Source organism: Salvelinus fontinalis, chromosome 18 (assembly GCF_029448725.1).
Source record: "Salvelinus fontinalis isolate EN_2023a chromosome 18, ASM2944872v1, whole genome shotgun sequence".
NCBI lineage: Eukaryota > Metazoa > Chordata > Actinopteri > Salmoniformes > Salmonidae > Salvelinus > Salvelinus fontinalis.
This window is the reverse complement of record NC_074682.1, coordinates 49,357,950-49,385,377: the sequence shown is the minus strand read 5'-3', so window position 1 is coordinate 49,385,377 and position 27,428 is coordinate 49,357,950. Positions and strand designations below refer to the sequence as shown.

Below are 27,428 nucleotides of genomic sequence, written 5' to 3'. Positions count from 1 at the left end.
AAATGGTAGCATGCTTGGCTATTGAATGAGCGATGGATAAATGGTAGCATGCGTGGCTATTGAATGAGCGATGGATAAATGGTAGCATGCGTGGCTATTGAATGAGCGATGGATAAATGGTAGCATGCTTGGCTATTGAATGACCCATGAATAAATGGTAGCATGCGTGGCTATTGAATGAGCGATGGATAAATGGTAGCATGCTTGGCTATTGAATGACCCATGAATAAATGGTAGCATGCTTGGCTATTGAATGAGCGATGGATAAATGGTAGCATGCGTGGCTATTGAATGAGCGATGGATAAAATGTAGCCTAATGTTTGTTGTGTAGCAGAATAAACCAGTCATATCAGAAAAGGAGAGACATGTCCTGCAATTTGATTCAGATATAGATCTACAGTATATAATAAAAGTTAAATAAATATATTAGATGACATGCTGCTAAGCAATCTACTGTATTTGCAACACGGTTGCTCAACCACTAGAAGTTGTGCCCATGCATGGTTTGAGACTTGCGTGGACATACGCACACATTCCTGTCAAGTTCAAACCTTTTTCCCCCCAATACCATCCTTTGCAGGGAAAAAGTTGCACGTAAGGTTTAGAGTATTTTTTGTGCGAACACACCTTGAGAAATGAGGCCCCAGGTCTCTTATATAACTTACACAGTGGAATCGGAATGTTTTTTAAAATCAAATGTCATACTATTGTATTATGGTTATGTATTGAAATTGGAATTGTATAAAGCCTTATATCACTGTGAAATAATATCTCATCATATTTATTACTCTTTTAATTTCTCAATGAAATATGATTTTTATTGGTATTTATACATTTCTCTGTATTTTTCCCTCTAGGGCCTCTAAGACTCCATATCAAACTCTTACTTTATCTGCAAGTGAGTGTTGATGACATCTTAGGCATAGCACAACATAGCAATGCATAGCATACCATAGCAAAGCATAGCATTAGCTGAGCAGCCAACATTCTCAAAAACTAGGCAATTTGTACAATAAATATAGTCCCCACGTTGCTTACCAACTTTACTTCCTCCTCCCAGATCAGCTGATCTGAGAGCTGTCATGTCGGCGTACGGACAGCCCCAGTACAGCCCCGGCCTCCAGCCTGCGGGACCCTACCCACCATACACTCACCATGCCCAGGGTTACGGCATGCCCTCCTACAGTGAGTACCGGCATTTCCTTCAATACGGGGGTGAAGTAGGGGGATAGGACCTTGAAAGTTGTAAAGCATCTAAGGCAGCATGAATAGGTATCGTGAATAGGTATCGTGAATAGGTATCGTGAATAGGTATCGTTAATAGATATTGTGAATAGGTTTCTTGAATAGGTTTCTTGAATAGGTTTCGTGAATAGGTATCTTGAATAGGTATCTTGAATAGGTATCGTGAATAGGTATCTTGAATAGGTATCTTGAATAGGTATCGTGAATAGGTATGTTGAATAGGTTTCTTGAATAGGTATTGTGAATAGGTTTCTTGAATAGGTATCGTGAATGGGTATCTTGAATAGGTATCGTGAATATGTATCGTGAATAGGTATCTTGAATAGGTATCTTGAATACGTATCGTGAATAGGTATCGTGAATAGGTATCGTGAATAGGTATCTTGAACAGGTATCTTGAATAGGTATCGTGAATAGGTATCTTGAATTGGTATCTTGAATAGGTATCTTGAATAGGTATCTTGAATAGGTATCGTGAATAGGTTATTTTGAATAGGTATCTTGAATAGGTATCAAATTGTAATTAATTGTATTTCTTACATGCTTATTTGACTAACAGAGAAATGCTTAGTTACAGGCCCATCCCAACAATGCAGAGTGAAAAGATAAATACAAAATAATAATATAATATTAAAAATAATAACACAAGGAATAAATACACAATGAGTAACAATAACTCAGCTATATACTGTACACTCGGTACCAGTACCGAGTCAATGTGCAGAGGTACGAGGTCACTGCGATAGATATGTACATATAGGTAGGGATAAAGTGACGAGGCAACATGACAGATTGTAAACAGTAGCAGCAGCGAATGTGATCGCGCACAAAGTGTAACAACTCCACATCCATTTACACCAGGGGCCTCAAACTAGAGGCCCGCAGGCTGTGTGCAACACATCCCTCACATCCATTTACACCAGGGGCCTCCAACTAGAGGCCCGCAGGCTGTGTGCAACACATCCCTCACATCCATTTACACCAGGGGCCTCAAACTAGAGGCCCGCAGGCTGTGTGCAACACATCCCTCACATCCATTTACACCAGGGGCCTCAAACTAGAGGCCCGCAGGCTGTGTGCAACACATCCCTCACATCCATTTACACCAGGGGCCTCAAACTAGAGGCCCGCAGGCTGTGTGCAACACATCCCTCACATCCATTTACACCAGGGGCCTCCAACTAGAGGCCCGCAGGCTGTGTGCAACACATCCCTCACATCCATTTACACCAGGGGCCTCAAACTAGAGGCCCGCAGGCTGTGTGCAACACATCCCTCACATCCATTTACACCAGGGGCCTCAAACTAGAGGCCCGCAGGCTGTGTGCAACACATCCCTCACATCCATTTACACCAGGGGCCTCCAACTAGAGGCCCGCAGGCTGTGTGCAACACATCCCTCACATCCATTTACACCAGGGGCCTCAAACTAGAGGCCCGCAGGCTGTGTGCAACACATCCCTCACATCCATTTACACCAGGGGCCTCCAACTAGAGGCCCGCAGGCTGTGTGCAACACATCCCTCACATCCATTTACACCAGGGGCCTCAAACTAGAGGCCCGCAGGCTGTGTGCAACACATCCCTCACATCCATTTACACCAGGGGCCTCAAACTAGAGGCTCACAGGCTGTGTGCAACACATCCCTCACATCCATTTACACCAGGGGCCTCAAACTAGAGGCCTGCAGGCTGTGTGCAACACATCCCTCACATCCATTTACACCAGGGGCCTCAAACTAGAGGCCTGCAGGCTGTGTGCAACACATCCCTCACATCCATTTACACCAGGGGCCTCAAACTAGAGGCCTGCAGGCTGTGTGCAACACATCCCGTTTCCCAGCATGCCTCTCTGTAAAACCCAGTGTAACCAGTGTCATTAACTGAATCCAGTGTGGATAATAATTATGTCTGTCCTTTCCTCTGCAGACATTAAGACAGAGGATGGCCTTAGCCTCTCTCCAGGACAGAACAGCCTCCTGAACTACTCAAACTACAGCAGCACTCCCCCCAGCCAGGCTCTCTATGGCTACTCTACACACGGTCAGTCTCTCTCTCTTTCGCTCACACACACACACACACACACACACACACACACACACACACACACACACACACACACACACACACACACACACACACACACACACACACACACACACAAAACAGACACACACACAAATACCCACACAGTCAGTCCTCCCTCTCTCTCCACCTCTCTCTGGTCCTTTCTCTCTGATCTCTCCTCCTCTTCTCTCTGTATTTGTTTCTCTCTGATCTCTCCTCCTCTTCTCTCTGTATTTATTTCTCTCTGATCTCTCCTCCTCTTCTCTCTGTATTTGTTTCTCTCTGATCTCTCCTCCTCTTCTCTCTGTATTTATTTCTCTCTGATCTCTCCTCCTCTTCTCTGTATTTATTTCTCTCTGATCTCTCCTCCTCTTCTCTCTGTATTTATTTCTCTCTGACCTCTCCTCCTCTTCTCTGTATTTATTTCTCTCTGATATCTCCTCCTCTCTCTCTCTATTTCTCTCTGATCTCTCCTCCTCTTCTCTCTGTATTTATTTCTCTCTGATCTCTCCTCCTCCTCTCTCTGTCATTATTTCTCTCTGATCTCTCTCTCTCTCGCGCACTCTCTCTCTCACTCTCTCTCTCTCTCCCTCTCTCTGATCTCTCTCTCTGATCTCTTTTTCTCTCCCTCTCTCTCTCTGATATCTCTCTCTCTCTGATCTCTCTCTCCCTCTCTCTGTCTCTGATCTCTCTCTCTCTCTCTCTCTCTCTCTCTCTCACTCTGCCTCTCTCACTTGCTGAGATATATCCTCTTTCCTATAGCCAGTCCATATACCTTCGCTCCCTCTCTTTCTTTCTCTCTCTGATCTCTCCATCACTACGGACCAGTGAGTGAGGTCCTGGCGTTTCCAGGTGGGTGTCCGTAGCAGTGCCGTCTGTCCTCCTCCACACCTGTTCTCGATTAGCTGCGGTCTGGGTGCCTGGCGTCAGCCCCCTTCCTCCCACCACACCCACAACACACAGCCCGGGCTCAGACCAGCATGTGGGTGTGTGTGTGAGGGGGGACGGTGAGGGGGCATGTGGGTGTGTGTGTGAGGGGGGACGGTGAGGGGGCATGTGGGTGTTTAAGAGAGAGAGAGAAAGAGTAAAAGAAAGTGTGTGTGTGTGTACGTGCATCCATGTGTGCGTGTGTATGCTTGTGTGTGTGTCTGCACACGTGCGTGGGTGCGTACATGTGTCTATGTGTGTGTCTGTGCTCCACACATTCCCCAGTTATTTGGCGCCCAGAGCATGCTTGGCTCAGTGGGACTTGATGGATTTCAAAGCAGCGTGAAATTGACCCTGCTCCGTCAGAGGCTAGAGGTTAAGGTGCATGTTGTGAGCCTAATGGAAGAACTGCATGGACCCACTGACAGGGGAATGCAAGGCCACTGTAGTATGCACCGTAGCAAAACCTTTTGCAATGAAAAACAAAAATGAGCGTTTCTTATTGGGTGAGTTGAACAGAAGAGGATTCTAGAATCCACATTGATACATCATCAAAGAGGATCGTGTTTGTCTTGGTCTATAATTTGTAGTTTAAGCTTGGAATAAATGGTTGTCTGTTCCAGCTTCACCCGGCTACCGCTGCCTTCAGAAAGCAAGACTGAAACACGGGTATTCCAGCTATCGGAAATCATGATTGAGCTGATTAATACATGGGGAAACTCTGTGTTAAGTCATTTGTTTTAATACAGGTAAACAAAATCTAGAGTGACTTGAAACAAGCTCCCATGGCAACTCCATGTACAAGACCACTAGACCTCTCCTCCCACACACACACACACACACACTACACACTACATATTACACACTACACACTACACTACAGAGGAGAAACCAAATCAGAACCAGAAAGTCCACTATTTATTTGGAAAGCTTCTGGTTTGTGTTGTTGTTGCTTTGAAGACTATGTTGTGTGGTCCTAGATGACTCCCGGGTGGTTCTGGGTAGTCATTCATCTATCATTGAGTCTTGGGGTGGGTGGGCGGGTGTATGGATGGATGGATGGATGGATGGATGGATGGATGGATGGATGCATGGATGGATGGATGGATGGATGGAGGGGTAACAAACAAGTGTGGCCAGGGAAAAGAGCCCAGAGGAAGGCATTCCTTCAGCAGAGTTGATAACACTGATGGATTAGCTAGGTAGCGCACCAGGGCTCCCCCACCTGCATTGTTGTTGTTGGGACTCATCAATCAATACTCCCTGAGGACTGGCTTGTCACTGGAGGGGTTGAGGCAAGTCAATGTTTTAAAGCCAGTTGTGAACCTACTTCAGTGATAAGTGTTAAGTTGATTACATTACGATACAGGTGTAGGATCTTAATTTGCTCACTCTGTTGTTGTTGAGAATTTTCCTGCGCCTCAGGAAATGAAGATGAGCTTCATGAAATACATAAATTCACTGAAAACATGCACTAAAACATGGTTATATTAACAGTATAGCACATGTAGGCTCATTTTGGTCAGCTAATAGCCTAACCACCGATCAAGCAACATTATGGACTAAACGTGAAATTCCTGTTGCTGCAGGATTATTTTTCTATGACAATACTTGTCAAATTAATATCCAGTATCTCTATATGTTAGGCCAACTACGGTTAAAAAAAACAGTAACTTTCCTCTAATTCTCATGTTTTTCAGAAATTATGGTCGGAGGCTTTCAGATTTTCCGCTTATTTCCTTCTTATTCCGTGAATCTTCCAACCAGGATTTCTGGAAAAAAATTTGAGGGCCAATGTTGTCTCACAGTATAAGTATACATAGTTAAACATTCTATTGTATTGTCCCATAATAAGTGGCAATTGACTGATATAGTTGAATGATAGGTCTGCTATTTCTGGTCTGCTATTTCTGGTCTGCTATTTCTTGCATTGTTGAATTCTCCTGCTTTGTTTCCATTCATTATAAACATCTCTTTCAAGGGATAGAATAACAATAAACATATTTTTCCATTGCAGCTTTCAGTAGACATCCAACATCTGTCAATGTGAGTCTGTTTTTAACGTTGGTTTAATGTTGTTTTCCAGGTAGCAGTATTTCATCTGGGATTTTCCAGGGAGCCAACCCCATCACAAGCTCAACTCCCTTCAACACCACACAACAGGTCAGTACCAGATGTAATACGCAAGACATTACAAACAAAACCAGCTTTCTCTTGCAGTACACAAAGTATCCAAATAGCTAGGATGGTATGAAATGAGTTTGGAGTTCTGCAACCTACACTTGTATGTGTCACACATTTTGAAGCTTTCTGCAATAATGTCCTTCATGAGGACCTTGAAAAAAAAAACTTGTTGACAAATCCAGATAAAAGTATTGACTGAATAATCCAGTCTGATTTCAAATAAAACAAATAAAATGTTATTTGTCACATGCGTCCAATACAACAAGAGTATACTTTAATGTGAAATGCTTACTTACGAGCCCTTTCCCAACAATGCAGTTAAAAAGTAAGAAAATTAACAATTAGATCAAAATAAACTAGTAACACAATAAATAACAATGAGGCTTTATACAGGCTACATACAAGGAGTACTGAGTCAGTGTACTGGGATGTGAGGTAGTTGGGGGGATTGAATGAGGTAATATGTACATGTACAGTTGAAGTCGAAAGTTTACATATGTAACAGTATAACTTTAAACCGTCCCCTCGCCCCGACACGGGCGCGAACCAGGGACCTTCTGCACACATCAACAACAGTCACCCACGAAGCGTCGTTACCCATCGCTCCACAAAATCCGTGGCTCTTGCAGAGCAAGGGGAAACCCTACTTCAGGTCTCAGAGCAAGTGACGTAACCGATTGAAATGCTATTAGCGCGTACCCGCTAACTAGCTAGCCATTTCACATCCGTTACACATACACCTTAGCCAAATACATTTAAACTCAGTTTTCAACCATTCCTGACATGTATTCCTAGTAAAAATTCCCTGTCTTAGATCAGTTAGGATCACCACTTTATTTTAAGAATGTGAAATGTCAAAATAATAGAGAGGATGATTTATTTCAGCTTTTATTTCTTTCATCACATTCCCAGTGGGTCAGACGTTTTCATACACTCAATTAGTATTTGGTAGCATTGCCTTTAAATTGTTTAACCTCTCTGGGATCGTTCGGGACGCTAGCGTCCCACGTCGCCAACAGCCAGTGAAATTGCAGGGCGCCAAATTTAAAACAACAGAAATTAAAATTCCTCAAACATACAAGTATCTTATACCATTTTACAGGTAATCTTTCTGTTAATTCCACAACAGTGTCCGATTTCAAAAAGGCTTTACAGAGAAAGCACCACAAACGATTATGTTAGGTCACCGCCAAATCACAGGAAAAACACAGCCATTTTTCCAGCCAAAGAGTGGAGTTACAAAAAGAAGAAATATAGATAAAATTAATCACTAACCTTTGATGATCTTCATCAGATGACACTCATAGGACTTCATGTTACACAATACATATATGTTTTGTTCGATAAAGTTCATATTTATATCCAAAAACCTCCGTTTACATTGGCTCCATGTTCAGAAATGCCTCCAAAACATCCGGAGAAATTGCAGAGAGCCACATCAAATAACATAAATACTCATCATAAACTTTGATGATAGAAACATGTTTTACAGAAAATAAAGATACACTTGTTCTTAATGTAACCGCTGTGTCAGATTTCAAAAAAGCTTTACGGCAAAGCACAATATTCAATAATCTGAGTACAGCGTTCAGCCACAAAAGCAAGCCATACAGTTACCAACCAAAATTGTGGAGTCAACAAAAGTCAGAAATAGCATTATAAATCTTCACTTACCTTTGCTGATCTTCGTCGGAATGCACTCCCAGGACTCCCACTTCCACAAGAAATGTTTGTTTTGTTCGATTACGTCCATATTTATGTCCAAATACCTCTGTTTTGTTTGCGCATTTAGTTCACTATTCCAAAGGCACAATGCGTGAGCGCAAAATCCAGACAAAGTCAAAAGAGTTCCATTACAGTTTGTAAAAACATGTCAAAAGATGTTTACAATCAATCCTTATGGTCATTTTATAATACATCTTCAATAATATTCCAACCGGACAATAGCGTATTCATTACAGAGAAAAATTAGGAACGGCGCGCCCACGTGACCGCGCAGTAAACAACTCATTGGCCACAGCTTAGTCCACTTGTTGAAACAGCTCTCATTCGACTCCTTCCACAATAGAAGCCTCAAACAACTTTCTAAAGACTGTTGACATCTGCTGGAAGCATTGGGAAGTGCAACTGGCCCCATAGACACAGCATATTGGATAGGCAATCACTTAAATGAAACTACAAACTTCAGATTTCCCACTTCCTGAGGTCAGGGCTTTGTGACGGCCACTCAAATACCTTGACTTTTTTGTCCTTAAGCCATTTTGCCACAACTTTGGAAGTATGCTTGAGGTCATTGTGCATTTGGAAGACCCATTTTACAACCAAGCTTTAACTTCCTGACTGATTTCTTGAGATGTTGCTTCAATATAGCCACAATTTCCCCTACCCATCTATTTTGTGAAGTGCACCAGTCCCTCCTGCACCAAAGCACCCCCACAACATGATGCTGCCACCCCCGTGCTTCACGGTTGGGATGGTGTTTTTCGGCTTGCAAGCCTTCCCCTTTTTCCTCCAAACATAACGATGGTCATTATGGCCAAACAGTTCTATTTTTGTTTCATCAGACCAGAAAACATTTCTCCAAAAAGTATGATCTTTGTCCCCATGTGCAGCTGCAAACCGTAGTCTGGCTTTTTTATGGTGGTTTTGGAACAGTGGCTTCTTCCTTGCTGAGCGGCCTTTCAGGTTATGTCAATATAGGACACGTTTTACTGTGGATATAGATACTTTTGTACCTGTTTCCTCCAGCATCTTCACAAGGTCCTTTGCTGTTGTTCTGGGATTGATTTGCACTTTTCGCACCAAATTACATTCATCTCCAGGAGACGGAACGCGTCTCCTTCCTGAGTGGTATGACGGCTGAGCGGTCCCATGGTGTTTATACTTGCGTACTATTGTTTGTACAGATGAACATGGTACCTTTAGGCATTTGGAAATTGCTCCCAAGGATAAACCAGACTTGTGGAGGTCTACAATTTTTTCTCTGCTGATTTCTTTTGATTTTCCCATGATGTCAAGTGAAGAGGCACTGAGTTTGAAGGTAGGCCTTGAAATACATCCACAGGTACACCTCCAATTGACTCAAATGATGTCAATTAGCCTATCAGAATCTTCTAAAGCCATGACGTAATTTTCTGGAATTTTCCAAGCTGTTTAAAGGCACAGTCAACTTAGTGTATGTTAACTTCTGACCCACTGGAATTGTGATACATTGAATTATAAGTAAAATAATCTGTCTGTAAACAATCGTTGGGCAAATTACTTGTATCATGCACAAAGTAGATGTCCTAACCGACTTGCCAAAACTATAGTTTGTTAACAAGACATTTGTGGAGTGGTTGAAAAACGAGTTTTAATGACTCCAACCTAAGTGTATGTAAACTTCCGACTTCAACTGTAGGTAGGGGAGAAAAGCAGAAAGGTAGAAGCTGTTCAGGAGCCTTTGAACTGTGATGCCCAATATGTGATCATTTGTAATATTTTGTGTATTTTCCTCTCACGTGTTTAATAGTAATCTTGTTCCCTCTGTCAGGACTTCTCAGGGTACTCCAGCTACAGCCAAAGCCAGTACTCACCGTACTACAACACACACTACAATAGCCCGTACCTCAGCCCTAGTGCCATCACCACGTCCATACCTTATCAGCATCCAGAACACCCCGCTGTGGTGCCCAATCACAGCCCAGAGTCCCAAACAGGTACAGACGGTTGCTCCTCTTTCCCTTTGTTGGAAAATGACTTATCATCCTCTTAACATTGTATTATTGTCCTCTTAGCATTGTATTATTATCCTCTTAGCATTGTATTATTATCCTCTTAGCATTGTATTATTGTCCTCTTAACATTGTATTATTGTCCTCTTAACATTGTATTATTGTCCTCTTAACATTGTATTATTATCCTCTTAACATTGTATTATTGTCCTCTTAACATTGTATTATTGTCCTCTTAACATTGTATTATTATCCTCTTAACATTGTATTATTGTCCTCTTAACATTGTATTATTATCCTCTTAACATTGCATTATCATCCTCTTAACATTGTATTATCATCCTCTTAACATTGTATTATTGTCCTCTTAACATTGTATTATTATCCTCTTAACATTGCATTATCATCCTCTTAACATTGTATTATCATCCTCTTAACATTGTATTATTGTCCTCTTAACATTGTATTATTATCCTCTTAACATTGTATTATTATCCTCTTAACATTGTATTATTGTCCTCTTAACATTGTATTATTGTCCTCTTAACATTGTATTATTGTCCTCTTAACATTGTATTATTGTCCTCTTAACATTGTATTATTATCCTCTTAACATTGTATTATTGTCCTCTTAACATTGTATTATTATCCTCTTAACATTGTATTATTGTCCTCTTAACATTGTATTATTATCCTCTTAACATTGTATTATTGTCATCTTAACATTGTATTATTATCCTCTTAACATTGTATTATTATCCTCTTAACATTGTATTATTATCCTCTTAACATTGTATTATTATCCTCTTAACATTGTATTATTGTCCTCTTAACATTGTATTATTGTCCTCTTAACATTGTATTATTATCCTCTTAACATTGTATTATTATCCTCTTAACATTGTATCATTGTCCTCTTAACATTGTATTATTATCCTCTTAACATTGTATTATTGTCCTCTTAACATTGTATTATTGTCCTCTTAACATTGTATTATTGTCCTCTTAACATTGTATTATTGTCCTCTTAACATTGTATTATTATCCTCTTAACATTGTATTATTATCCTCTTAACATTGTATTATTATCCTCTTAACATTGTATTATTATCCTCTTAACATTGTATTATTGTCCTCTTAACATTGTATTATTGTCCTCTTAACATTGTATTATTATCCTCTTAACATTGTATTATTATCCTCTTAACATTGTATTTATCTTAGTGTCGTGTTGTTTGGTGTTTTAGACATTTTCATTGATGTGGTGTGTGTGTGTGTGTGTGTGTCTGTGTGTCTGTGTGTCTGTGTGTGTGTGTGTGTGTGTGTGTGTGTCTGTGCGTGTGTGTGTGTGTGTGTGTGTGTGTGTGTGTGTGCCAGGAGAGTACCATCCCCCCCCTAGCCCCCCCACCCCAGGGAAAGAGCCGGAGGCGGTGCCAGCCAGACGGAGCTCAGACGGGAAACTGAGGGGCAGGAAAAGAGTCAGTGACCCACAGCCCCCCCTGGACTCAGATATAGAGGTAATGTTACAGCCCCCTGGACTCAGATATAGAGGTAATGTTACAGCCCCCTCTGGACTCAGATATAGAGGTAATGTTACAGCCCCCTTGACTCAGATATAGAGGTAATGTTACAGCCCCCCTGGACTCAGATATAGAGGTAATGTTACAGCCCCCTGGACTCAGATATAGAGGTAATGTTACAGCCCCCCCTGGACTCAGATATAGAGGTAATGTTACAGCCCCCTGGACTCAGATATAGAGGTAATGTTACAGCCCCCCTGGACTCAGATATAGAGGTAATGTTACAGCCCCCTGGACTCAGATATAGAGGTAATGTTACATCCCCCTCTGGACTCAGATATAGAGGTAATGTTACAGCCCCCTGGACTCAGATATAGAGGTACTGTTACAGCCCCCTGGACTCAGATATAGAGATAATGTTACAGCCCCCTGGACTCAGATATAGAGGTAATGTTACAGCCCCCCCTGGACTCAGATATAGAGGTAATGTTACAGCCCCCTTGACTCAGATATAGAGGTAATGTTACAGCCCCTGGACTCAGATATAGAGGTAATGTTACAGCCCCCCCTGGACTCAGATATAGAGGTAATGTTACAGCCCCCGGACTCAGATATAGAGGTAATGTTACAGCCCCCTGGACTCAGATATAGAGGTAATGTTACAGCCCCCTGGACTCAGATATAGAGGTAATGTTACAGCCCCCCTGGACTCAGATATAGAGGTACTGTTACAGCCCCCTGGACTCAGATATAGAGGTACTGTTACAGCCCCCTGGACTCAGATATAGAGGTACTGTTACAGCCCCCTGGACTCAGATATAGAGGTAATGTTACAGCCCCCTGGACTCAGATATAGAGGTAATGTTACAGCCCCCTGGACTCAGATATAGAGGTAATGTTACAGCCCCCTGGACTCAGATATAGAGGTACTGTTACAGCCCCCTGGACTCAGATATAGAGGTAATGTTACAGCCCCCTGGACTCAGATATAAAGGTAATGTTACAGCCCCATTGCACTCAGATATAGAGGTAATGTTACAGCCCCCTGGACTCAGATATAGAGGTAATGTTACAGCCCCCTGGACTCAGATATAGAGGTAATGTTACAGCCCCCCTGGACTCAGATATAGAGGTAATGTTACAGCCCCCCTGGACTCAGATATAGAGGTAATGTTACAGCCCCTGGACTCAGATATAGAGGTAATGTTACAGCCCCCCTGGACTCAGATATAGAGGTAAAGTTACAGTCCCCTGGACTCAGATATAGAGGTAATGTTACAGCCCCCTGGACTCAGATATAGAGGTAATGTTACAGCCCCCCTGGACTCAGATATAGAGGTAATGTTACAGCCCCCTGGACTCAGATATAGAGGTAATGTTACAGCCCCCTCTGGACTCAGATATAGAGGTAATGTTACAGCCCCCTGGACTCAGATATAGAGGTACTGTTACAGCCCCCTGGACTCAGATATAGAGGTACTGTTACAGCCCCCCTTGGACTCAGATATAGAGGTAATGTTACAGCCCCCCTTGGACTCAGATATAGAGGTAATGTTACAGCCCCCTGGACTCAGATATAGAGGTAATGTTACAGCCCCCTGGACTCAGATATAGAGGTAATGTTACAGCCCCCCTGGACTCAGATATAGAGGTAATGTTACAGCCCCCTGGACTCAGATATAGAGGTACTGTTACAGCCCCCTGGACTCAGATATAGAGGTAATGTTACACTCCATGGACTCAGATATAGAGGTACTGTTACAGCCCCCCTTGGACTCAGATATAGAGGTACTGTTACAGCCCCCTGGACTCAAATATAGAGGTACTGTTACAGCCCCTGGACTCAGATATAGAGGTACTGTTACAGCCCCCCCTGGACTCAGATATAGAGGTACTGTTACACTCCATGGACTCAGATATAGAGGTACTGTTACAGCCCCCTGGACTCATATATAGAGGTAATGTTACAGCCCCCCTGGACTCAGATATAGAGGTAATGTTACAGCCCCCTGGACTCAGATATAGAGGTACTGTTACAGCCCCCTGGACTCAGATATAGAGGTACTGTTACAGCCCCCCTTGGACTCAGATATATAGGTAATGTTACAGCCCCCCTTGGACTCAGATATAGAGGTAATGTTACAGCCCCCTGGACTCAGATATAGAGGTAATGTTACAGCCCCCTGGACTCAGATATAGAGGTAATGTTACAGCCCCCTGGACTCAGATATAGAGGTAATGTTACAGCCCCCCTGGACTCAGATATAGAGGTAATGTTACAGCCCCCTGGACTCAGATATAGAGGTACTGTTACAGCCCCCTGGACTCAGATATAGAGGTAATGTTACACTCCATGGACTCAGATATAGAGGTACTGTTACAGCCCCCCTTGGACTCAGATATAGAGGTACTGTTACAGCCCCCTGGACTCAGATATAGAGGTACTGTTACAGCCCCTGGACTCAGATATAGAGGTACTGTTACAGCCCCCCCTGGACTCAGATATAGAGGTAATGTTACAGCCCCCTGGACTCAGATATAGAGGTAATGTTACAGCCCCCCTGGACTCAGATATAGAGGTACTGTTACAGCCCCCTGGACTCAGATATAGAGGTACTGTTACAGCCCCCTGGACTCAGATATAGAGGTAATGTTACACTCCATGGAAGTCACACACACACAAAACATTAAGGCCAAAGTTTGTTGACATTTGGACAGATGGACTACAGTAGAGTAATACTTTCACAACTGCACTGAGATCGTCAGTACATTTATCATTTATGCTATCAGTTTTACAAACATTTTCTTCTGATTAATCAGGCTGTATGTTTAACCCTCATTGTCATTTTCTTCCCAGTGTAGATATGATGTTAATATTCAGCAAATTGTCTATTGTATTATTTTATTATTGTATTATTGTATTATTTTCCAGCGTGTGTTTGTGTGGGACCTAGACGAGACCATCATCATTTTCCACTCTTTGCTCACAGGGAGCTTCTCCACCCGATTTTGCAAGGTACAAAACAGGCAACATACATTCATTTGACATGGTGAATATTCTCTCCGTATCACTTTTTAGATGAAATAAGCCTAAAAGTATTTGCTGGGTTATTGAACTAATCCTTTATGAGATGAACTATGCACTATCAGTTCGAGGTGAATCCTAACTTCCAGTGAAATGTTGTGTTAGTCACACATTGATGTCAATGGGACTAAGCGGAAATTTTGCTCACGTGGAAGTTAGGATTCATTTGTTGAAACGTAACTCTTTTAGTAGTGTTTTTGTCCTTTGCTCTCTCCTTGACTTTTCACACGCTTGGTGTTTTCCTTCTCTACCCTCTTGTCTCTTTATAAAACCCAGTGGACTTGTTTAGCCAACCCACGACCCACTGTTTGATTGACAGCTGATTCACCTTTACATAATAGACAGGCAGCTGATGACGGGAACAATAGTCATGTTTCTTTTTTTTGGCCGTGACTGTGTTTTGAATTCTCACTGTCCCTCTGCGGTTTGCCGTGATGTAAACAAGGAGCCAGGGAGTGATTCGTCAGAGGAAAAGAGAGGAGTGAGAGGAGGAGAGAGGAGAGAGAGGAGTTGAGAGAAGAGGAGTGAGAGGCGGAGATAATAGTGAGAGGTGGAGAGAATAGTGAGAGGTGGAGAGAATAGTGAGAGGTGGAGAGAATAGTGAGAGGTGGAGAGAATAGTGAGAGGTGGAGAGAGGAGTGAGAGGTGGAGAGAGGAGTGAGAGGTGGAGAGAGGAGTGAGAGGTGGAGAGAGGAGTGAGAGGTGGAGAGAGGAGTGAGAGGTGTAGAGAATAGTGAGAAGAGGAGAGAGTAGTGAGAGGAGAAGAGAGAGAGGAGAAGAGAGAGGAGGAGAGGATAAGAGATTAGTGAGAGGAGGAGAGGAGAATAGAGTATTGAGAGGAAGAGAGAGAGAAGAAGAGAAGAGAGGAGGAGAGGAGAATAGATTAGTGAGAGGAGGAGAGAGAGGAGAAGAGAAGAGAGGTGGAGAGAAAGGAGGAGAGGAGAAGAGAGTAGTGAGAGGAGAAGAGAGGAGAGAGTAGTGAGAGGAGAAAGTAGTGAAAGGAGGAGAGAGAGGAGGAGAGAGGAGGAGAGAGAGGAGAAGAGAGTATTGAGAGGAAGAGAGAGAAGAGGAGAAGAGAGAGGAGGAGAGGAGAATATATTAGTGAGAGGAGGAGAGAGAGTAAAAGAGAAGAGAGGCGGAGAGAAAGGAGAAGAGAGTAGTGTGAGGAGGAGGGAGTAGTGAGAGGAGGAGAGAGATGAGAGGAGAAGAAAGGCGGAGAGAAAGGAGGAGAGGAGAAGAGAGGCGGAGAGAAAGGAGGAGAGGAGGAGAGAGTTGTGAGGAGAAGAGAGTAGAGAGAGGAGAGAGTAGTGAGAGGAGGAGAGAGGAGGAAAGGAAGATAGAGAGGAGGAGAGTGGAGAGAGGAGGAGAGGAGGAAAGGAAGAGAGAGAGGATGAGAGTGGAGAGAGTAGTGAGAGGAGGAGAGAGATGAGGAGAAAGGAGGAAAGGAAGAGGGGGATGAGAGAGTAGAGAGAGGAGAAGAGAGTAGCGAGAGGAGGAAAGGAGGTGGAGAGTGGAGAGAGAGAGATGAGGAAAGGAAGAGGGGGATGAGAGAGTAGAAAGAGGAGGAGAGAGTAGCAAGAGGAGAGAGAGTATTAGACCTAAGCGCATCACCATTTTTGCACGACCTTGTTTCTTTTTCTTTGTATCGTCGGGGGGGAAGGAGAGGGTGGAAGGTTTGACGTTCGACTGATGTGCCAAATTCCTGATTCCACCCAGCAGCTTCCCAGCTGAAACGGCGAACAATCCGACATGCTCTGACATCAAAACTCAGACATGTAAGATAGGGAAAGAAAGTTGTTTGGGAGGAAGGGGGTGGAGGGGGAACATTTCTCAAATCTCCAAAAAGATTTCGACCAAAGTCGAGAGTGTATAGGCCTAGTGGGATTATGTACAAACCAGGAATTGGTTTTCAATTATGTAGGAGCGGGTTTGAAACGTCTTTCTCACAATAATGCTCACTGTCAGACAACGACCAATGTTTACGTTAGCTCAGGTTTCCCTCTCTTAAAGAAAAAGGACCCCAATTCATCTTCCAAATGTAATGGCGTGTCTAGTCCAGACGGACTATAAATCATTCCCCATGACAGTCATTGTGGTATGACCAAACTCATTGAGGTAAACAAGTGTTTGGCCTGTGTTAAGGCAAGCAAGGCACGCTTGGACCCAGGAAGATGTGGAAAACAAATGGTCGCGCTGAAAGAATGTTTTCACTGCCTTTGAAAAGCCGAGGAGAACTCTAGAGCACATTAAGATTTTATTCTCTACGTTAGTGATCAGACGGCATCTCATTCATCATACGTCGGCTACGGAGCCTGCGCCCTACTCTTTCTCTCTCTGTCTTAGCGTATGAATTTCCTCTCTGCACGAAGACTAAAGTCCACAAACGGGGGGTGGGAATGTTTTTCTCCTTTCTGATGTGTTCTTGTTCTCTGTGAATTCCTGCCTGTGATTAACAGGAAGAGTAAACTGGAGCTCTTTTATTTTTCATTGCTACCTCCCTCCGCATTCAAGAAGTATTCAAGCAGCCTTATGCTTAGCAGAGAGGGTGATTACGGATAATTACTCCATTTGAACGAAACACCTCCTCCGTCTCCTACACCTTCCCTCATTCTCCTCCCAGCCCTCTCTTTCTGCCCCCTCGCCTCCTCATTCACAATTGGAGGTGGGGAGAAGGCTGTCATCTTTCCAAACCCTAATCTGACACTCACCTTTGGCTGACGCCTCAGTCCTCCATTTCTGACACACTGCCAAGCTGTTGACGCACCGCCACAGTGCCAGTACAGCACACAGCAAGCTGCCCTGCCGGTGCCCAGACACTCCCTACAACAACACTGCACCGGAATGTTTTCTTGCAAACTGCTTCTCTGTTTCTTCTACGGAAGATATATAATAATTTAGTAAAGCACCTCTTCTTCATTCCTGAATTCTGTGTATGTGTGACAGAGAGAGAGAGAGAGAGGTAAGGGTGCAGTTTAGTGGAAAGAATGATTGACAGAAATGTAATCAGATTTCCTGCTCAGGAGATAGAACCTGTCCTGTCAATCAAAGAGAAGGACTGCCAGTGTCTAGAAGGTTGTTTGGACATAGGGAGAAAATAATGACTGTCAGATAGGCAGACTCAACACTGGCATAATTACATACCAAAGCTATTATGGCACCTCTGTTAGCTCTATTGATCTGAATGTCTATTCCCTCGGTGTGGATATAGAGTCAGGTTTGTTTGAAGCTTGGTTGTGTCCTGTTGATTTGATGGTGTATCGTGCAGAATATCAACAGCTCATTATGTTGAAGCCTTAACTAACATCTCTGTTTCGTTGACAACATTCATATATAGTCATACAATATACACTGAATATACAAAACATTAGGAACACCTTCCCATGACATAGGACTGACCAGGTGAATCCAGCAACTCAATAATATGAAGGTGTTCCTAATGTTTTGTATACTCAGTGTATATACCACTATGCAAACCATCCTACCTGTGTTAAGCCTAAGAACACAGACATGTATTTTTTCCTGAGATGAACAATGACCTGGAAGTACAAGAGTCCTCTTAAACATGTGTAAACAAGTGGTCCATGAAGCAGGAAACCTAACTTCCACTTCAATCAAATGTTCACCTACAGTAGTTATGCATTGATGTCAATGGGAGACAAAGGGCTCTAGTCAATCAAATCAAGTTTAATTGTCACGTGCGCCGGATACAACAGGTGTAGACCTTACAATGAAATGCTTACTTACAGGCCCTAACCAACAGTGCAATTTTTAAGTAAAACTAGGTATTAGGTGAACAATAGATAAGTGAAGAAATAAAAACAACAGTAAAAAGACAGTGAAAAATAACAGTAGCGAGGCTTTATACAGGTGGTATCGGTACAGAGTCAATGTGCGGGGGCACCAGTTAGTCGGGCTAATTGAGGTAATATGTACATGTAGGTATAGTTAAAGTGACTATGCATAGATGATAAACAGAGAGTAGCAGCAGCGTAAAAGAACACAATGCAAATAGTCCGGGTAGCCGGCAATGTTCCCACGTTAGCAGAGACTGCATTCACAGTAAACACTGTAGATGTCGGCTCAATAGGAAATGATCTTTACATTTGTGCAGTACAGATTGAATAGAGCCCTGAGTGAAAACGAAGTGTGGAAGTAGAGTTATGACAGTACATCCTGGTACATACAGCTGTATTAACCTTGTAATGCAATGTCTATGTGTCTCCTGTCAGGACTCATCCAAGGCAGTGTCGCTGGGCCTGTGGATGGAAGAGATGATCTTTAACCTGGCCGACTCACGACTATTCTTCAATGACCTGGAGGTGAGATTTATTTACTTAATTAATGACATTATCCATCATCCATACTCTTGCTTATTAGTCATCATCCATCATACATATTATTGCTTATTAGATCCATCCCCCATACCTCCATCGTCCCACCTCCATCCCTCATCCTCCATCCCCCATCCCTCCATCCCCCATCCCTCGATCTCTCCATCCCCCATCTCTCCATCCTCCATGCCTCATCCTCCACCACCCATCCCCCATCCCTCCATCCCCATCCCGCATCCCTCATCCCCCATCTCTCCATCCTCCATCCCCCATCCCTCCATCCCTCATCCCTCCATCCCCCATCCCCCATCTCTCCATCCTCCATCCCCCATCCCTCCATCCCCATCCCGCATCCCTCATCCCCCATCTCTCCATCCTCCATGCCTCATCCTCCATGCCTCATCCTCCATCCCCCATCCCTCATCCCTCCATCCCCATCCCTCGATCTCTCCATCCCCCATCCCTCCATCTCTCCATCCCTCCATCTGTCCATCCCCCATCCCTCATCCTCCATGCCTCATGCCCATCCCTCCCACCTCCATCCCTCATCCCTCCATCTCTCCATCCTCCAACCCCCATCCTTCCATCTCTCCATCCTCATCCCCCCCATCCCCCATACTCCCACAAACTCAAGGCTGCAGTTAGAGCTCAGTTTTTCCTGGTCAGGTCATACGGTCTGGAAAAGATGCCTGGCCCTCACTATAAGCAGTATGATATGTTTTATAAAGACAATGATAGACAGCTCAATTCTAGAGGGATTTTCTTATATTTCAAGTATATGTCAAGGTTCAGTGACATCTCTCATGTCAATATTGCATCATATTCAAAAAATATTCCCTTTCACATTATTAGGGATATTCCGTCATATACTCAGTGCTTAATTTTCCAGAACAGGATCCAGAACCTCTCAATGCTTGACTGTTTTGATCCGGTACCCATTTACCAGATTCCGGTACCTCTCATGGCGTGAACAATTATTTTCACTGTTTGCAATATGAAAATTACAATAAAATCTGAGTTAATTCAAGTTTCCTCCTCTTTAATTCTTTTACACTCTAAAAAACATAATGTTATGTGAAAACATGCCTGATATTGTAAGAATTGATTGGTGTTGGGCCGGCCCGGGTTTATAAAAATCTGTCATTCTGCCCCTGAACAAGACATTTATCCCATTGTTCCCTGGTAGGCTGTCATTGTAAATAAGAATTTGTTCTTAACTGACTTGCCTGGTTAAATATAAAATAGACCAACGTGTAGACATTGCCGTGGTGAGAGAAGCACGCCTGTATCTCTACTAGAACGAGACTCACATTTTATGATCTCTCTCTCTCTGCTCTGATAAACGTGAGCCTGCGACTGTCATCTCTCCAGCGTTGCACTTCATCATGTATTTCCTTATAGAATCAGAGTTGTAGGAAGGGTGCTGGAGGTGTATAAATGTATTTGCCAAAGTTCTAGATTTACTGCTGTCTTTGAGGAAAGAAATTAAGTCATTCAGAAGACTACACCAGGAGTAGGTCTAGAGGCCACAGAGGATCCATAGCTTCTGTCACAAGGCAGGCCTACAAATAGACCTGTTATCAACTACCGAATAGGCCTGTTATCAACTACCAAATAGACCTGTTATCAACTACCGAATAGGCCTGTTATCAACTACCAAATAGACCTGTTATCAACTACCGAATAGACCTGTTATCAACTACCAAATAGGCCTGTTATCAACTACCAAATAGACCTGTTATCAACTACCAAATAGACCTGTTATCAACTACCAAATAGACCTGTTATCAACTACCAAATAGGCCTGCTATCAACTACCAAATAGGCCTGTTATCAACTACCAAATAGACCTGTTATCAACTACCGAATAGGCCTGTTATCAACTACCAAATAGACCTGTTATCAACTACCAAATAGACCTGTTATCAACTACCAAATAGGCCTGTTATCAACTACCAAATAGACCTGTTATCAACTACCGAATAGACCTATGTTATCAACTACCGAATAGGCCTGTTATCAACTACCAAATAGACCTGTTATCAACTACCAAATAGGCCTGTTATCAACTACCAAATAGACCTGTTATCAACTACCGAATAGGCCTGTTATCAACTACCAAATAGACCTGTTATCCACTACCAAATAGACCTGTTATCAACTACCGAATAGACCTATGTTATCAACTACCAAATAGACCTATGTTATCAACTACCAAATAGACCTGTTATCAACTACCAAATAGACCTATGTTATCAACTACCAAATAGGCCTGTTATCAACTACCAAATAGACCTGTTATCCACTACCAAATAGACCTGTTATCCACTACCAAATAGGCCTGTTATCAACTACCAAATAGACCTATGTTATCAACTACCGAATAGGCCTGTTATCAACTACCAAATAGACCTGTTATCCACTACCAAATAGACCTGTTATCCACTACCAAATAGGCCTATGTTATCAACTACCAAATAGGCCTGTTATCAACTACCAAATAGGCCGGTTATCAACTACCAAATAGACCTATGTTATCAACTACCAAATAGACCTATGTTATCCACTACCAAATAGACCTGTTATCCACTACCGAATAGACCTGTTATCAACTACCGAATAGGCCTGTTATCCACTACCAAATAGGCCTGTTATCAACTACCAAATAGACCTATGTTATCAACTACCAAATAGACCTATGTTATCAACTACCGAATAGACCCGTTATCAACTACCAAATAGGCCTGTTATCCACTACCAAATAGACCTGTTATCCACTACCGAATAGACCTGTTATCCACTACCGAATAGACCTATGTTATCAACTACCGAATAGACCTATGTTATCAACTACCGAATAGACCTGTTATCCACTACCGAATAGACCTGTTATCAACTACCGAATAGGCCTGTTATCAACTACCGAATAGGCCTGTTATCAACTACCGAATAGGCCTGTTATCAACTACCGAATAGGCCTGTTATCAACTACCGAATAGGCCTGTTATCAACTACCGAATAGGCCTGTTATCAACTACCGAATAGACCTGTTATCAACTACCAAATAGACCTATGTTATCAACTACCAAATAGGCCTGTTATCAACTACCAAATAGGCCTGTTATCAACTACCAAATAGGCCTATGTTATCAACTACCAAATAGACCTGTTATCCACTACCAAATAGGCCTATGTTATCAACTACCAAATAGACCTGTTATTAACTACCAAATAGGCCTGTTATCAACTACCAAATAGACCTGTTATCAACTACCAAATAGGCCTGTTATCAACTACCAAATAGACCTGTTATCCACTACCAAATAGACCTGTTATCCACTACCAAATAGGCCTGTTATCAACTACCAAATAGACCTATGTTATCAACTACCGAATAGGCCTGTTATCAACTACCAAATAGACCTGTTATCAACTACCAAATAGGCCTGTTATCAACTACCAAATAGACCTGTTATCAACTACCAAATAGACCTGTATCCACTACCAAATAGACCTGTTATCCACTACCAAATAGGCCTGTTATCAACTACCAAATAGACCTATGTTATCAACTACCGAATAGGCCTGTTATCAACTACCAAATAGACCTGTTATCAACTACCAAATAGGCCTGTTATCAACTACCAAATAGACCTGTTATCCACTACCAAATAGACCTGTTATCAACTACCAAATAGACCTGTTATCCACTACCAAATAGGCCTGTTATCCACTACCGAATAGACCTGTTATCCACTACCAAATATACCTATGTTATCAACTACCAAATAGACCTATGTTATCAACTACCGAATAGGCCTGTTATCAACTACCGAATAGGCCTGTTATCAACTACCAAATAGACCTATGTTATCAACTACCGAATAGACCTGTTATCAACTACCAAATAGACCTATGTTATCAACTACCAAATAGACCTATGTTATCAACTACCGAATAGGCCTGTTATCAACTACCGAATAGGCCTGTTATCAACTACCAAATAGACCTGTTATCAACTACCAAATAGGCCTGTTATCAACTACCAAATAGACCTGTTATCCACTACCAAATATACCTGTTATCAACTACCGAATAGACCTGTTATCAACGACCGAATAGGCCTGTTATCAACTACCAAATAGACCTGTTATCAACTACCAAATAGACCTGTTATCCACTACCGAATAGACCTGTTATCCACTACCGAATAGACCTGTTATCAACTACCAAATAGACCTGTTATCAACTACCAAATAGACCTGTTATCAACTACCAAATAGAACTGTTATCAACTACCAAATAGAACTGTTATCCACTACCAAATAGACCTGTTATCCACTACCAAATAGGCCTATGTTATCCACTACCAAATAGGCCTATGTTATCAACTACCAAATAGGCCTGTTATCAACTACCAAATAGGCCGGTTATCAACTACCAAATAGACCTATGTTATCAACTACCAAATAGACCTGTTATCAACTACCGAATAGGCCTGTTATCAACTACCAAATAGACCTGTTATCAACTACCAAATAGGCCTGTTATCAACTACCAAATAGACCTGTTATCCACTACCGAATAGACCTGTTATCCACTACCGAATAGACCTGTTATCAACTACCGAATAGACCTGTTATCCACTACCGAATAGACCTGTTATCAACTACCAAATAGACCTGTTATCCACTACCGAATAGACCTGTTATCCACTACCGAATAGACCTGTTATCAACTACCGAATAGACCTGTTATCAACTACCGAATAGACCTGTTATCCACTACCGAATAGACCTGTTATCAACTACCGAATAGACCTGTTATCCACTACCGAATAGACCTGTTATCCACTACCGAATAGACCTGTTATCAACTACCGAATAGACCTGTTATCCACTACCGAATAGACCTGTTATCAACTACCAAATAGACCTGTTATCCACTACCGAATAGGCCTGTTATCAACTACCAAATAGGGCTGTTATCAACTACCCAATAGGCCTGTTATCAACTACCAAATAGGGCTGTTATCAACTACCGAATAGGCCTGTTATCAACTACCGAATAGGCCTGTTATCAACTACCGAATAGGCCTGTTATCAACTACCGAATAGACCTGTTATCCACTACCGAATAGACCTGTTATCCACTACCGAATAGACCTGTTATCAACTACCGAATAGACCTGTTATCAACTACCAAATAGACCTGTTATCAACTACCAAATAGACCTGTTATCAACTACCAAATAGACCTGTTATCAACTACCGAATAGGCCTGTTATCAACTACCGAATAGGCCTGTTATCAACTACCGAATAGGCCTGTTATCAACTACCGAATAGGCCTGTTATCAACTACCGAATAGGCCTGTTATCAACTACCGAATAGACCTGTTATCAACTACCAAATAGACCTGTTATCAACTACCAAATAGGCCTATGTTATCAACTACCAAATAGACCTGTTATCCACTACCAAATAGGCCTATGTTATCAACTACCAAATAGGCCTGTTATCAACTACCAAATAGGCCTGTTATCCACTACCAAATAGGCCTGTTATCAACTACCAAATAGGCCTGTTATTAACTACCAAATAGGCCTGTTATCAACTACCAAATAGGCCTATTGAACGAGCAGCATTGTTTGACAAAGTAAAAGAAGACAGAGATAGGCGTTTGGCACGAGATCATCGGCCTTCTCTGGTGAGTGAGCTGCACATCATTGGGTGAGTCAGTGAAACTGGACAGCATTTTTAGGACTATCCTCCTCATATTGTACAATATGTGTCTCCACACACCTAGGCTACTGATGGATTTAAGACAAGTTTGTTTTTATTGATCTCAGATTTTCAGTTTGTAAAATTTGTGAGATATTTGTGAGATATTAAAAAAGATTCTGCTAAAGACAGCAGTCATCTAAAATGATGTGGAATTGCATGAAATGCGTTCATTAAAGGGCACATTTTTCCAGGACCGTAGGCTTCAAATGGTTTTCCTCATGTGTGTGCACCTTCTGCAAGTGCCTCTACTCTACTGCTCATTGCCAGCACGCAAAAGTGAGGTAAATGCATGCAAGGCTTTATTATAAAGTTTATTTAAAAAAATTAGATATACATTCCTGTACCTCAAAGGCCCCCAGGTCACCCCCCTCTCAGCTCACTTTTTGTTCCCGGCACCTCCCTATTTACAAATTAACCACTGGATATATATTGTATATTCCAGTTGAAAGCCTAACTGTTAAAGTGAATTTGGGATAGGGTTAAACTTATGTATTTTTACCAGCATGAACGACATGTAAGCTTTTCTCTGTGCATTCCACTGCCTTGTTCTGACAAAGACGAGGATTCAATTGGGCTTGTGGGGAGATGGAACACTGTGAGTTGTTAATTGTAGGTGTGTGTCTGTCTCTGAAAGGAACATTTGTTGTGGGGAGAAGGAACACCTGAGGGGAGGAAGGCTGACAAAGCCGTTCTCAAACCCCTCTTTTAAAGTTCCTTCTTTTTGCCCGCCTCTGTAGTTCCTCATGCATACAGTTCGCCTATACTGGCGGCCATCTTTGTTAGTCGTGTGCTGTGGTTGATTTATGGAGGAATCATTCTACAGGTTTGGAAGCTGCTAATAGAGAGATAATAGATACCACAGACTGAGTAAGCTGTAGGTAATGAAGAGATAAGAGCTCTACCGCAGTTACATTGCTTCTTGATGAAACAGAAGAAAATAGTCATTAATTTAACTAGCTCCTGTGAGAAGTCATAAACATGTAATATTTCTAATTTTGCACAGATAGCTCTGTCTATGTTCATCATCAAAACCCAGCCCTACATAGCCAGATATGTACTTCTCCGTCCACGCCCATTCATGTCGTTAAATCAATTTAGCTTGGGAGGTGTTGAGATGTACTGGGGTCTAGAGCTGCCTCATAAAACCCTAGCTTAGCCTGTTGTGGGTCGTGTTAACGATTCCGTCTGTGTCTGGGGGAGCTGGGTCGCAGCATTGGAGGAGCGTTACGGCAGTATTGGGGAAGGAGTGAGGCTGAGATGTAAGAGCGTGGTGAGGTAGCGTCTTCCTGTGTCTCAGGCAGGTTGAAAGGCGATAGCGCGGCCTGTCAGTCCGGTGTAGCCGTGTGGGAGAAGAGGTAGGAGTCAGTAGTTACTGAAGTAGGAGTCAGGGAATTAAAGAAGGGAAGAGATGAGAATAGCAGATCTGAAGTGGAGATTCAAAGGGATTTGGTGGAGAGGTGGGAGGATAGTGTGTGTATTGTAGTGGAGCACCATCGGAAAGTCGTTTTTAAGAATTGTCTGAGTAAGAAACGTAGCTATTTTTCCACAGTAGTTTGTACCTTGTAACAGCTTGTAGCAACTTCCACACACCAACAATCCAGAAATCCATTTACATCCAGTTTATGTACCACTATATACAGTATTAATATTGTATACTACAGTATATTTAATACTACAAAATCCTGTATTTAATGGACATAGATCTGAAGTTCTTTGGCAGTTAGTAAAAGAGGTTGATATGGTGTAAATCTTAGTGGGGTTTATTAGTGGAGTATTGTGGTGTCAGGTGGAGTTGGTACGCTGCCATACTGGCGCCTGAATGTCTCAGCAGCTTATTTCCGCCTCCCTGTTGTCTTTTGTTTTCTTCTTTTTTTGTTCTATCGCTCCCTGAGGCTCCCTTAAGAAGAAACCTGCCCATGCACAGCTTTGAAACGGATCTCCTTCTCTAACATATCCACTATCTTTCCCTCTCCTATCCCAGGAATGTGACCAAGTTCATATTGATGACGTGGCGTCAGACGACAATGGGCAGGACCTGAGGTACTGTACAGCTTTTCATCTTGAATTTAACTCGCCCCACACTTAAACCAGCACTGAGTGGGTTTACAAAAGGATCAGTGGGGGCATATTGAAAATATGTCCTGCTCTCTTTCTCAAAAACAAGGCCCCCCCCCCCCTCTCTCTCTCCTCCTCTCTCCCTCTGGCAATACAATATATCAGCGTTAACAATATCCTCATTCTTCAACGTCTAATCAAAATAACACTCTGTCATTCTCTCTGTCTCCCTCATTCCAGAAATGTTACTACATAAATTGATGAAGAATTTTAGGATAGGTTTCAAATTAATATTTGAGAAAGTGCAAGATGTTTCTCAAATGCCTAACAGTATGTGCATTCCTTCCCCCATTTTTGAGTGCTTTCAGGCATGTTACTCTTTTCAATATGTATTAACCTAACTGGATGTGCATACTACACATTCTCCCACTTATATATAACAAACTTCTAATATTGATCTGTTGTGTACTGTGTAAAATCCAGGCTTGTTTTATCCTTGCATGGTCTCACCCTC

The 27,428-nt window shown here is 42.4% G+C and overlaps 1 protein-coding gene across 2 annotated transcripts in view; it reads left to right on the top strand.

Annotated features, from left to right (window-relative positions):
• Window positions 1–27,428, top strand: part of LOC129815695 (eyes absent homolog 2-like) — a 59,731-nt gene that overhangs the window by 26,659 nt on the left and 5,644 nt on the right. For both annotated transcript variants that reach the window (XM_055869733.1, XM_055869732.1), the window contains exons 3-11: window positions 859–899; window positions 1,062–1,186; window positions 3,176–3,289; window positions 6,327–6,403; window positions 9,957–10,122; window positions 11,515–11,654; window positions 14,590–14,673; window positions 18,972–19,061; window positions 26,841–26,899. In XM_055869733.1, coding sequence (XP_055725708.1) covers window positions 1,084–1,186; window positions 3,176–3,289; window positions 6,327–6,403; window positions 9,957–10,122; window positions 11,515–11,654; window positions 14,590–14,673; window positions 18,972–19,061; window positions 26,841–26,899 — 833 coding nt within the window. In that variant the 5' untranslated portion in view covers window positions 859–899; window positions 1,062–1,083. The remainder of the gene's footprint in view (window positions 1–858; window positions 900–1,061; window positions 1,187–3,175; window positions 3,290–6,326; window positions 6,404–9,956; window positions 10,123–11,514; window positions 11,655–14,589; window positions 14,674–18,971; window positions 19,062–26,840; window positions 26,900–27,428) is intronic.